General features: G+C 40.0%; 1 protein-coding gene across 12 annotated transcripts in view; it reads right to left on the reverse strand.

Moving 5' to 3' along the window:
* Nucleotides 1-2,412: 2,412 nt before the first annotated feature.
* SGCG (sarcoglycan gamma) overlaps nucleotides 2,413-14,144 on the reverse strand; it is a 152,593-nt gene continuing 140,861 nt past the window's right edge. For 11 of the 12 annotated variants that reach the window (XM_075490906.1, XM_075490905.1, XM_075490901.1 and 8 more), the window contains 2 exons: nucleotides 6,027-6,150; nucleotides 2,413-4,450 (listed from right to left, as the gene is read on the reverse strand). In XM_075490906.1, coding sequence (XP_075347021.1) covers nucleotides 4,277-4,450; nucleotides 6,027-6,150 — 298 coding nt within the window. In that variant the 3' untranslated portion in view covers nucleotides 2,413-4,276. The remainder of the gene's footprint in view (nucleotides 4,451-6,026; nucleotides 6,151-14,144) is intronic. The other variant, XR_012773807.1, reaches the window with a different exon arrangement.

Below are 14,144 nucleotides of genomic sequence, written 5' to 3' on the forward strand. Positions count from 1 at the left end.
TAGCCAACTACTAAAAGAAAAAGCAATGGTTTGTTGTATAAAGAAATGCAGTTTTGCAATATCTGTACTCAAATCATCATCAAAATAAAGTTATTAGGTGATTTGAGAACTAGGATTTAAGAACTATTAGTATAAGTATTGCATTCACTTGGTACTTGGGTTGCTTTAAACGAGGCCTTAATAAAATCTATTGTAATTGCTCCAATTAAAGTAAACGAGGGTAGTACCAACTTTGAGATTTCCTGTTGAGGGATCTGAACACTTTGAGGATGGCTGGATTCGTATTGTGGAACACAGGCAGAAGTAATAGTTCAAAAGTAATTAAGCTTGACAGCCAAAGTAGATGTTTTCATTTGAAGAAGACACACATTTTTGTCACATGGAGGTGTTTGTCAATGAGTTTTTCATCAAAACTGTTTATCTTTTCTTTGGTTTGCTTTCTGGATGATTCATTCAGTAGCACTGGCATAATTTTTTCTTTCATCTACTACAGATGAAGACAAAGGAATTCTAGATGTCCAATGAAACCTAACTGTAAAGCATCTTCCAAATTCTGGAAAGTAAATTTCTAGTTGGGGCCAAGATTTTAATTCATATTTTTACATAATGTACATTTCACATTCTTGGGAAGATAATTTATTTTAAAAATGAAAAACATTCATTTAAGCTATTTTTCATTTGAACACAAAAGGAGAAGCAGACTTTTAAAAATGTATAAAGTTTATTCAAGAACTCAGTTTTCAGTTAATTCTTGCAATTTCCTTTTGCATGAAGCTATATAAAGATAGACAAATGTCAATACTAAAGGACTGTGAAACGGAAACAAAGAGGGTTACGTTTGGGCAATCACTAATAAAGTTTTGCTACCATTTTGATATTTTTACTTTTCTACTGTGTAACAATCCCAACCAGTTACAAGAACTGCTGTAAATAATTCTTTTTGAGGGAAAAAAATGTTCAAACAATACAGTTCACTATGCTGGGTAGTGGGTTTTTTTTCTCCATTTGGATAACATTTTTGAAAATAAACTGGAGAGGTGCATACTCTCACTTTCCTGTGCCATAATTTTCTGTTAATCTGTAACTATTTACTGAAGTTTGATTCAAGTAGAAACAATAATTTTGAAGTATTAAAGAGAGATGGAAAGACATCCACATGGAGATATGAGAAATGATAATTTAGTCATGTACGGACTATATTGAGATTAACAACAATTCAGATTACAGCAGCAGCTGATTACACTGTGGTAATTTTAGCATAAACTTTGTTTGTCCACTAACCACAACTAAAAGAAAAAATCCCAAAGATGTTCTTCAGTGACAAGAAATTGCCATCCATGCTTTAAAAAACCTGCACAACTTACATAATGCAACTATATTTTCAATGCCAATTTTGTAGCATAATGAAAAGAAGAAGGAAGTTTAAACTATGAAGAGGGGCAAGTTGGTGATTTGGATGATGGCAGAGCTGGGGATACTGCAGACCTGTTCAGTTTTCTGTACTACTCAGAATTCACCTGTGAGCTGAGGCAAGTCTAAAAGGATTATCTCCGCAAGAAAGGCAGTAGTTATTGCAATGTCTAACTGAGGTGCCATAATGCTTAGTAGTGTTACTAGCCAGGGAACTGCACCCTGATTTTGCTAGCTGTATACCACAGCTTTGTAAAAATATTAACTAAAACAGAGCAGGTTCAATGCAAGAAGTTGCAACAGAAGTGGCTTCCACATACCCAGTAGTGTAGGGGTTAGGTTACTCTTGTGATACATGGAAAGCCTGGATGCAATCCCTTGCTCTGAATGAACTGGCAAATCACGTTTGAAAATGTGCCTGCAAAACAAAAGCTTAAAATGCATAACTTAAAATGCTACGTTTCCATTGCCAGCAGAATAGGCAGATTGTAACGAATGTACTTATTTACAGTATCTGGCTAACATTTAGGCATTAGATTAGCTGAATGAGTAGTTTGGTACCACACAGAAGTGGGCATATGTTCCTTGATGTAAGAAACATAGGTATGATGACAATTCAAATGCCTTTGAAACCAGATAGTGGCTGAATTCTTTAAGGACTTGAAGTCCTGGTTTTGCTGTTGTACTACATCTGTAAAAGACTGTAGATGTTACAGGCCTCCAGGTTACTTGTAGCAGGCAGTTTTTAGGTATCTGGCACATGCAATGGAATTTGCTGTCCTTTAATACTCATACTTTCTATGCATAGTTTCTATGCTAAGTCTGCTCATAATTTGGTTTCCAAACCTTGCACATGGAGCTGGAACCACCTAAACTGTCTTTAAAGGAATGCTGAAGACAGGTTTCTGTTAAAGCCTGCCTCAGCTGATGGCTTAGTTTGAGAGAGAGTTGAGAGATATAGTTGAGAGAGATAGTTGTAGAGTTGTAGAGAAATATATATTCTTCTCTTTAGGGCCAACAGACCGAGACTCACTCCTGAAGGTAGATGTCTCAGCCCAGGAAAAGGGAATTTCAGAAATGGAAGCTGTGTGGCTTCCTACTCCTCCCTCAGGCAGTATGTTAGCAATCGGAACACTCTCCAAATAACATGGGAGACCTTGATTCGCTTGCTTCCTTTGCCTGAAGCGCAGCTTAAGCATGTCTCCTACTTTTCCTATTGAAGCTCTTCTAGTTTGCATTAATTGCTGAGGGCTCCGCCCTGCTAATGAAGGGCAATTTCAGTATTGTACATTAAACTTGTTGGATAAATTACAAAGGCAGCCCTTGAGGCAGGGACTACCCAGGGCTTTACCACGATAATAGCAGATACTGTTAACTGGGGGCTCTTTCTCAACTCAGTCTTTTGTGGGTATCTGGGATCGTAACTGAGTGTGGGGTTTCTTCGCTTGTCCACCAGAGCTGAAGCAAGTTTAAAAAATGGCATAGTCTTAGTCATTCTTTTGTTCTGATTCTCCTGCTTTAAGGATTATTCTTTTCTCTAAAGGATGGACATTCTGTGGTTTAATAACAATTATGGGTTAAAATCTTTCTGTAAATAGACACCAAGGCACTATGTGATAGCAGCTCCTACCTGGGTAATAATATCAAGTATACACAAAACAGCATCAAAGGAGTTAAAAACCCATGAGGTTTAAACAACAGACTATTAAATACAAATCCTGCTACCCAGAGGTGTGCAAACAATTTATTTGTGTTCAGTGCAACACTGTACAGGGGAATGGGTCTGCAGTTGTGTTTCTCTACAAGGTCAATAAATGGTTTGTCAACTCTGGTGAGCATTTACTTTGTATCCAAAGTCCTAATGTAAAAAATAATGAAGAGTAGTTTTACTCTCTCCGTTTGTGATGGAGTTCCACTCTGACAGGATCAGAAATATCAGTCAACAGCTGCGGATGGAAATGAAATAGTCCTCTTAATTGAATCCTGTGGGCTGCAAAAAAGGATTTTTTTTCCCACCGCCCAAACAGTTCCTTGTGTCAGACAATGTGGAGCCACATTAAGGATTTTTTTCTTTTTACTAGTCCAGCTGGCAGAGCAAACTGCCTTGTTGAATTAGCATGTCCTAAAATATAAAAGGGTTTAAATGAGTACAATGGTACAGGCAGTACAACAAACTATTGCTATTATAAAATATACTAACATATTTCTCTGTTGGATAGTGAACAGATTTGAGACTCTTGGAGCTTTTGTATTTGTTATTTTTATGTGAATCTCAGTAATAAGCAAATCAGCATATATGTTGCCAAATTAAAATAGAAAGCTATTAGCAAATTAACACCTTTTACACAGAACTTATACAAATACCACATTTTCCATAGCTTGTGTTATTGCAAGAACAAAATTGCATAGACCATTTGCTGGCACTTTCTGAATTCCCCCTTTGTCTTAGCAAATAGTTCAGGTAGTTCCCTCAATTTAATTTCACCCACTAATGCAGTAAGTGTTTACATGTAGTGAGAGAAAAAACCACGGAACTCAAAAATATTAACAATGACATAATCATCTGACTGAATAAGAGTTCAGCAAGGAAACACTTCCTTTTATTTTTTTTATGCTTTCTGTAAGGCTGTTTTCAAAGTGTTACTGACAGAACATATAATTTGATTCAAGTCATTCTTCTGAAGTTGAAATGTCATTTGTGCTCTTCTTCCCCTTTCACCCTGTAGTCCAGAATTGTAGATTCAGATTTGTTTCCTAAACTGAAGTACCTTGTTTTTAAAATTCTGAAAATTCTGCTTTCTGTAATGCTCTTTAGCAATAATACAAAACTCAGACTAGCAAGGGGGTGTGCAGCCTTTCTGGTGCCTCACTGGCAGACACGGCTGTATTCTTGGCAAGTGGAGCCCACGCCGGCCACTGACAAGTAGAGCTTTCCGTCTGGACACACGCAGATTTCGTAAAGCCCCTGAGAAATACCGGATCCACCCTTTGTACCCTCAGGCAGTTTGGGCAGTCGCACATTTTTAGCATCGAGCAAAAGCTGCATGGGAGAAAGCAGGACAAACGGGCTCGTTAGAGATAATAGTGCAATAGTGTGCCATAAACCAACTTGGCTGCGTCGTGGCAGTGGTTTAAGAATGGCCTTCTACCCAGACTTGTTATATGCAAAGCTGCTCTGAGGCCTAGGCAGACACTGGAACATGGGACAGGGATAAGCTGGTGCCCATCCCCTTCCTTAGCAGAGAGCTCATGAAGTTCAACAAGGGCAAGTGCAAGGTCCTGCACCTGGGTTGGGGCAATCCCAAACATGGATACCGGCTGGGCGACGAGTGGATTGAGAGCAGCCCTGTGGAGAAGGACTGGGGGGCATTGGTGGATGAAAAACTGAATATGAGACAGCAATGTGCGCTAGCAGCCCAGAAAGCCAATCTCTGGGCTGCATCAAAAGCAGTGTGGCCGGCAGGTCAAGGGAGGTGATTCTTCCCTTTTGCTCTGCTCTCACGAGACCCCACCTGCAGTGCTGTGTTCAGCTCTGGGGCCCCCAGCATAAGAAAGACATGGACCTGCTTGAGCGAGTCCAGAGGAGGGCCATGAAGATGATCAGGGGGCTGGAGCACCTTCCCTATGAGGACCGGCTGAGAGAGTTGGGGTTGTTCAGCCTGGAAAAGAGAAGGCTCCAGGGAGTCTTATAGAAGCCTTCCAGTACTTAAAGGGGGCCTACAGGAAAGATGGGGAGGGACTCTTTATCAGGGAGTGTAGAAATAGGATGAGTGTTAACGGTTTCAAACTGAAAGAGGGTAGATTTAGATTAGATATTAGGAAGAAATTCTTTACTGTGAGGGTGGTGAGGCACTGGAACAGGTTGCCCAGAGAAGCTGTGGATGCCCCCTCCCTAGAAGTGTTCAAGGTCAGGCTGGATGGGGCTTTGAGCAACCTGATCTAGTGGAAGATGTCCCTGCCCATGGCAGGGGGGGTTGGAACTAGATGATCTTTAAGGTCCCTTCCAACCCAAACCATTCTATGATTCTATGAGAAGAGACGGGGCCCCTGCCCGTACACTGAATAGCAGGGCATGGACACTGCTGCTGTTGGACCCAGGTCTGTCCTGGCCCAAGTGCTGAAGCCTCACAGCCGGGCCAGCTGGTTAGGGATGGACATACAGGTTGGTCTGGAATTCCTCTGCCAGTGGAAGAACCGGCACTGTACAGCCTCGCAGACTGCTGCATGTCACATGCTGCTGCTGAGGGGGCAGCTCTTAATGATGTCTGCAGAGCTTCACTCCTTAATTTAGCAATTGTGGGGCTGAGTGTCTGTCTCTGGGCCAAAGACCCCGCTGGGGTGCCTGGGGATCGCTGTGCTAGTGGGGGGCTGAGCGCTATCAGAGTTTTATTACAAAGCATTTCTCTAAGCTAATACAACATTATGTCAATTGGTAGTATTATTTAACTTGACCCATAAACACAAGTCTTATTATTGGCACCATTAATTTTAATATCCTGTCTCCTAAAATCTGAGGAATTAAAACTAACAGAACTTGAAAAAAGACTTGAAGTTATTAATTATATTCAGACAGCAAGATCAACCATAGTTGTGGAAACAGAAGGGCTTGTACTCACCACACCATCGCTGCTGTGTAGTTTGATATCCATCTGGGAAAGAGCTTCAATATTCCCAGCTTGCGCTTCGATATTAATTCCTCGTGGTGCATCCATGCTCAAAGATCGAGTCGGTGATTCCAGCCTGAAAGCAGGAGCAGGAAACCTGACAGTAGCACATTCTCATATGTTCCTTTATTTTTGAAACATAAGTAAACTTTGAACAAGCACTTGAAGGATCTCGCCTGAAGTCGTATAAAAGATGCAGCTTCTTTTTTCTTCAGGCAGACTTGAAAAAGGAGGTAGCTATTTAAAAACACCAAAGCATCCCAAATGAAAAATATAGATGAATTCATAATACAAATGCAAGGTATTAGTTCAGAGGTAACTTCAGATTATTTCAGTATAACGGTAATTTATTCTTTAAAACTGAAACCCATTTTTACATTCTTTAGTTTGAATTTATTTCCATTTTTGACATAATAAGATACTGAAATTAATACAATTAATGCAGTGTGGAAGTTTTTTAATCAAGAGTTTTGACACTGCTATCAGTTGGACCAAGATTTCACACAGTGTGCGTGTATGTTGTTTAACTAGATGACATCTGAAACTTAAAAACCAATACCTTCCTTTGAAATAAAAATTATGCAATGTAACAGAAAGTTGCAAACCCTACAGTGCCACAAGATGGCAGGAAGGTACTGTATTAGCTGAATAATCCCCTCGTTGAGTCAGCTGTGCAGGATTAATGATTTTTATTTTCCAAAGAGATTGATTTTTATTTTCCAAAGAGATAAGGCTTTGTTTCTTCAGAATTTTGGTATCATTTCCACGATAAGTAGCAGGGATAGAAGTACTAATTAAAAATCATGAGAAGGAAAGAAAAAGCCCAAGCTCAGTAACAAGCTAGTGATTACATTGCGTCTTTTGACCATTACCTAGAACTGCTTCGTCTGGAGGCACTGGGAACACTGCAGGATCAGAGTTGATACCTGCTGAGCTTTGTTCCTGAATATTGGCTCACCCTTCCTGATGACACCAGCCTGAATTTTACAATATCAGCCAACATTAAACAGGTGAATATTAAGGCTAGAGAAAATGAATCAACCGGTGGTCCCAGTTTACTTTACATCCATGTTACCTTCTCTATTCTGTACGTTCCCTGGACACATATAAAATAATGTGGGCTTCATCCATAATGCAAAACTCAGACATGAGTCCCCGGTCCCAGGTCTGCACGTGCTCACCCACTGTGTCTTCTGGAAAAGTGGGGAGGGGGTGTGTGTGCGCGCACGTACACGTGTGCGCACCCACTCCCAGCAGATGCTGTGTTGGCTCCATGCAAGCTCAACAGCCACCGATCTGGATGAGTGGACGACTGTGCCCCAGGAGGTCCTTTACTAGGTGTGAGTCAGATAGTGAGTCTAGATGCTGACTGCCAATCACATGCTAAAGGAATGAAACGATTTCACAGACAATCTTGATGTAGCTGTCTGATGGGTTTCGTTTACTCGGACTGCTTCAGTTCTTCCTTTTTTTGCAGTTACTTCATTAAAACTAGAATTTAAAAGCAGTTTGTGCTTGTGAGAAACTTCAGTTGTATCTTAGAGTTCTGAAGAAGCTAAATTCAGCTGATATCTTAAAACGTAAACCCATGATATATGAGCACAGTCAAGCACAGTCACTGAAACTTCATTTTTTATCCCCAAATCTGAAAATAACTCAGGCAATATTGGCTTATCACTGCTGGCCAGAGGTAACAGGAGATTCTATCTTATTTGATCTTCAAAGGTCCCTTCCAACCCAAACCATGCTATGACTCTATGTTTCTATGATCTGCCTCTCCCCAACATCTCCTGGGTTAGTCACCTTCATTTAGTTTAAACTCCAGATGGATAATTTAAATTCCTAACAATGGATAACTGCATCATGGTTGCATATTAGGACCATATCCATAAAATAGTTTGATGCCTTATCCCATGACTCTGAGATGGCACAAACTTCTCTCATGATCATGCTGAGTACAAGGGCATGAGTACGAGTCTGTTCTGCATCAGCCATCTAACATAGTATTAGTAATCTTTATTAAGCAGTGTTTGTGATTTAACAACTTTTCTATGACTTTTTGGTTTAGATCCTTAGATTTACACTTTTATGAAATTGGAAATCAGTTTTTCCCTGAGTGATTTACATGGGAGGTCTGCTTCATGGGACTATTTTCCAGTGCATATTTGTATGTATTATATAGTGAAAAATTAATCAAAGTTTGTATTTTTAATATTGCAGGTTTAATATATTTTCATAAATCAGTGTCAAGGTAGTTGAATACAATGGTTCCCTTAGTTTGTTTTAGCAAAAAGCTATAAACATTGAAATAGATCATGTTTTTCTGTAAAGTATTTCATCTATGTAAGTAATCTATATGTAGGCATAAATTTTTATTTTTAAGCTCTATTGAATATTACAAGAAGGCTGACTGGGACAGATTTTTGAAGAGCATATCAGACCTGGAGTTTGAAAAGCAATCAAACACCGGAGAAATATTTCTTACTTTCTACCAAAATTAATGCTGGCAAGAAGCCTACAGACTTCAGAAGCATTTACAGATTTATGATATGATTTACATGTAATTTAAATTACATGGCAGAATTACATTTGCTGTATTAATCACAATCCTAAATTTCTGCTGTTTATACAGGTCCTATTTCTAGATTAACTAAGGGTAGATTTACCTAATTAAGTCATTGGAGCTTCCTGGCAATGGAAACTGCAGTGAAGCTTACGCAGTGATTTTAAAGCCTTCTGGAACTATCCTGTGTGAGATTTTAGCAAAGGCAACATTCACTAACACTAATGATATATTTCTTCATACAGCATTCAACGCTTCAGTGCCTCAAGTCCAGATGTAATAAAAGGGAAACAGGCACCTAGTGTAGAAATGACATGACTGAGTTGAACCTTGACTTTGAATGTCCCTTCTCAGTCCCCACTTGGTCCTGAAGACACATGACTTCCACAGCCCCTTCGACATTGACCTTGAAGTCACCTAAAATTCTTCAGTGATCCTGGCCCTGAGGCACTTCCAGTTTGTCACTGGTGGGCAGGTTTGAACTTCTCCTGTATGCTTAAGGGTCTGAGGACCACAGAACTGCCCTAGCAGAAGAGCTGACTGATGGAGACGCTTGCGTGAACTCAGGGTGTCTCGGAAAGATATGAATAGAGCACTGCAATTATTAACACTGGTGGTGTTTTAAATAGACATTAATAAAGCAAAATGTGCTCTTTTTTTTTTTTTATATCCGTGAACAGATGACGGGAGGAAGTTGCTCTGCACTGTGAATGATTTGGTCAGTCACAAAGAAGATACACGACTGTGTGCAGATAATGGCTGTTAAGGAAGTTTCAAGATCTATTCCCTAGGCAATAAAAGGAGGAAGAGAGTAGGCTGGACTGAGCAAAATGTTGATGTGCATCCCTCAAAAGTCTTGGCAAAACAAGAATTCAGTTGTCTTGCAAATGCTGGAGGGTGCATGGACACTCAGAGGTCAGAAGTTGATTGTCTTAGAGTTTTTGGTCCTTTTTTAGCGTTCGAATTCAGGCAGTAGAATGATGAGGGAATATATTGTTACCAGTCGCTTTATCTTTTTTTTTAAATTACAGGCATATAAATTACATTTAACAGAATGGAGTGAGGATCTTTATCATCTAGAGGAATTAATCTATGTAATGTGCTGTCCTAAATGAGACATCTGTCACAGCCTGTATCTCATTTGGGAAGATGGATTCTGTACTTATGAGTAGCTTCTAGGTACTGTAGTAGCTATGCCAGCGTCTATTAGCAAGTGGTGTGGTGCAAGAGGAATTGATCGGGACGGCACAACATTTGATGCCAAGGACCTGACACTCCCATTATATGTGTTCTGAGGAGTATTCTGGACTAGCTGTTGCCTGACCCTGAAGACTGGACACCCAGAAAGGTTGGAGCATGTTAGGCATTCTCCAGAAGAGCATAGCTTTCAGGTTAATTTAATCCAAATGTAATCCTGTTCATGTGCCCCAAACAGTCCCACAATGAGAACCAAGATTTGGGGAGCTCAGGCAGTTGGGAGATTTCCCTCAAAAACACGTTCCTAATTTTAAATTAAAACACTCACGTAGATGTATCCACGGAACATGAAGCAATGGAAACCATACCTAGGCCCACTTGCAGAGTATGTATTTTGCCTTGCTCTCCTTCACCCTGATCCCTGCAGCCACCTGGAGTTTTGTTGGCAAAGTGCAGGGAAACTGCACTGTCTCGGCTAATGAAGGCCAGGGAAGGGTGGGGGAGTAAGTGGTCCCTGCTAATATTTCATAGCTCTGTCATCTGCTGGATATTGGTCCTCCAGCAGTCCATTGCAACTAAAGCAACCGATTACAAGGAAGATATTTTTATCTCTGTCTTCTTCCTTGTTGGTAAGATAGTTCCAGAAGTCGACTATACTGTCTTGGCTGGCTGCCAAGGAAATTTGGTGCTGAGGTGTGCAGAATAATTTATGAAGCACTGTGTGAAAGTCTTCTGAGGGAATCTGGACAGCATCCAGGCTCTGGATCTGAAACCGTCCCAACCACCTACAGGCTTGGAGATTCCCACCCTTTCCTCTAAGCATGTTGCTAACTTGTGGAGATACCAGATCACCAGAAATTGCTCAGTTGGCTGTGTTTAGGGAGGATGTGAGAGGAGTGACAACCTGCTGTGGTTGTGGTAAAGAAGCAGCTGAGCTGAACCCTGACTTTGAATGTTCCTTCTCAGCTGGTGCATGCTGCAGGAATATCGATCTCTTCTTTCATCCTGTTCTGGCAGGAGATGGAAGGATACCTTGCTGATCTTATAAGTACCACAATGCATTAGAAAGCTGGTTTTAGTACTGCAGAAAGAGTACCACAGTCTTCTGGAGCCCAAGTTTCCTACCGCAATGTGGGATTGCTTGACTCTTAGAACAGGACAGAGGAACCAGCTTGTTTTTTTGGCTCCTTCTGGCCACTTTTTGCCCTTTCCATCTTATGAGTCAGCATCTCTCCTGCATTCAATGGGGACAGAATTCATGGGTATAACTTTAGATAAAAGTTTCCGAAATGTATGCATTCCTCCCAGCACCTACCTGAGGAAGACCAGGGTTACTCTAAGTGGACCGGACAGGTAGATGGACACTATCTCTAAAATTGCGGTGCGCCCAACAACTGGTGTGCCCATACATACATACAGCTAACTCTTTTCTTTTTTTTTTCCCCTCTTACTTTTTGGTTAAAATAGCCTGATCAATTTTACCATACAGACAAGATTTTATGAAATGTAAACCTGGCACTAAAGTGTTAAAGGTACAGTAAAGAATTTAGCAGTGTATAGTGTATTAAGTATTTGAGTTAAATATGTTCTTGTATCAGTAGAAGAGAAACATCTATGTACTTTAGCCCTGACTCAGCTTTAATTAAAAAAAAGGGCCCTTATACACAGGAGAAAATAAAATGTCAAATATACTGGACTTGATTTATTTTACTTCATATCAGATTATTTCACAGCAGTATGTTTGTTTAGATCATTAATAAGATATTGGTCTGGTATTCACCTATATGGTGGGGTTTTTTTTCTGAAGCCCTTTTAAACACTGAAAGAACACGAGGTGGGTCCAGGCAGAACCTAAATGCTAGCTAGTTCATAATGCCTTTTCATTAAAAGTTTTTCACAAAGCTTTCTGGTATTGATTTTTATGAGAGTTCATAAAATATACTAATCCATCACTTCCACTTCTCTAATATGCTCAATCTTTCTTCCATAGTGCTTTAGTATAATTAAAATAAAAGGATCCATGCAAAAGGGCCAAATAAATATCTATATTAAGGTTTGATTTAAGAAGAAAGTCATATGGGGGTGCAGAAGACAGTGAAAGATCCCACGCCCCTTTCTTTCTGCCATTTAGTCTTTGTAGGACTGAAGATGCTGCTTCACACTTGTTCCTAGGCACTGATATGGGAGCATGCATGGGAAATACAGTATTAGAGAAAAGATTGAAGAATATGAAGAAAAAAGAGGACATACAGAAAATGTAAGTCAAAAGAGCTGGAATAATGGTACTTTCTCCACTGGTGTGTATTTGCATATTGTTCTTGTTTCCCTTGAACTTTCATGAAGATGCTAAAATCAAACCTGATAAGGATGTCTCCCACTCTTCTTTTCTGAGTACGCAGCTGTTTGACCCACCTCTCAGTAAATAATCTCTATGACTTCTCAGAGTTAGAAAACATTTTAAAAAAAAGAAGTGCTTTGACTAAACTGTTCCAAGGCCAAATAAAGCCATTACAGTGAGTTCAATAAGGTTGCCAGTTACGGCACTGAAAATCTGATCCTGCAAGCCTGTGTTCCTGTGAAAGTGAGCACTGTGTAACTCTGCCTGTGCATGTGTGCTTCCAAGACTAGGCTTGTCTTTTTCTGAGATTATGAATATATATAACTTTTAATTCCTACTTTATTTCTTTGAGAGAAACAAGAACAGTTAGGAGAGCAATGGCTACAGGTCTTATTATGGTCTACAAAGACATAGAAGCACTGAGGTTGCATAGGGGACAGGCTGTGAAAAAGGCATAGAGCATCAGATGCGGTGGCATGGAAGCAAAACCAGCTTTTTCACATTCTTAAGTAAGAAAGAAACCCTCATATGCCTCTGGTGTGCAGAAAGGAGTCTTGCCATGAACGCCTGCCCTTGAGTTCAAGTCTGACTTTGGAAAGGTGAAAGGGGAACAGAAATTAAATTAGGCAGTGATTGGAGGTTGTGGAGCAGAAGAATAGAAAAGGTAAGAAATGAAGGAAAAAAAAATGAGGAAAAAAGGGGGAAAAGGAGAATCTTTAACCTGTCAAGGAACGAATGTCTTGAAAGTCAAAAAAGCAACCTAGAGGATTCTGTGGGCTTAATTGGCCTTGGTTCTCTGTAGGTGTCTGCCTTCAGCTCTACTCTTTGAATGCATGTTAACCTTTAAAAAGCAATAGGAGCATATTGGCTTTTTGATTAGTCTGAAAGCAGTCTAATTCACTGGCAATGCAGCTAGACATTGTAAGAGAGTAAACCACAGCCAGAGTATGCACTAGTTACACAGGAAAAAGAGACTGTCAGCATTTATTCATGGTCCAATATACAGAATTTCAAACCATATTCTCTCTTTATGAGGAAGCTGGATTCCTGTTGACATGAGCTGAGCAAAAATAAGCTGGAGTTGTAGAGGTGGATAGTGAGCAGCAGGCACACACTAATGCCGGCTGCCAATTTCCACCCATATTCACTTATCTCCCAGCAGCTTGCTGTTTTGAGGTCAGGCAAGTGGGGAGGGTGATCAGGATGTAGCAAGAAGAATATGATTACCCAAAGCTATGGATCTTGGTGTTCTGCCTTGTGACTTTTGGTTGTTTGCCAGCAGGTCCAAAGGCAAAGAAGGACAAAACAACAGGACTGAGATCTCAGTCTCGGTATACGCCTCATTTCTGTTTTGTTTTGTAAAATTACTTTCTTTGGAATGGCTCCTAAAATTACATCTTCTTGCAAACAGGAAAGATGAGTTTCACAGCGTGTTCCAACAACCGTGTATATCTTAAGGACATGGAAGTATTAGTATTCAACAGTAAACTCTGATAGCTCTTGCTGAATGTCAAAAAATACAAAATACTAGTGACTCATTAAATCTTCTTCCCTGATCAGTTTCTGCACAGTAATGGAAACATAGCAGTTACTTAGTCAAGCCTTGGCACAAAATTCTGATTTGACATAACTGCTGTAAATCTTTCAAACGCTGACTGATTTTTCTTTCTAAAATGTCCCATTTTGCATCACACATATTGAATTTCTTCATTTAAAGGTGGAATAATTGCTTCCTACCTGGATGATACTCTCTTCCATATTTCTTCCATTCACTTTGATACTCTTAAGTCTGAGCTTCACCGAGTTAAACAAAACGTACTATAATGAAAAAAATCTGACAAACAGCCTCCATTTTCCCCTGTCAAGTCCATTAGTTGGTCAGTGGTTATATAGCATCATCCCAATTTTTGTAGCTTAGTTCAGAGAAACCGTTTTCCAAGGGTTATTGCTCCTGGGAGTTGCCTGCATTAGG

This window comes from Mycteria americana, chromosome 1 (genome assembly GCF_035582795.1).
Source record: "Mycteria americana isolate JAX WOST 10 ecotype Jacksonville Zoo and Gardens chromosome 1, USCA_MyAme_1.0, whole genome shotgun sequence".
NCBI classification, from domain to species: Eukaryota; Metazoa; Chordata; class Aves; order Ciconiiformes; family Ciconiidae; genus Mycteria; species Mycteria americana.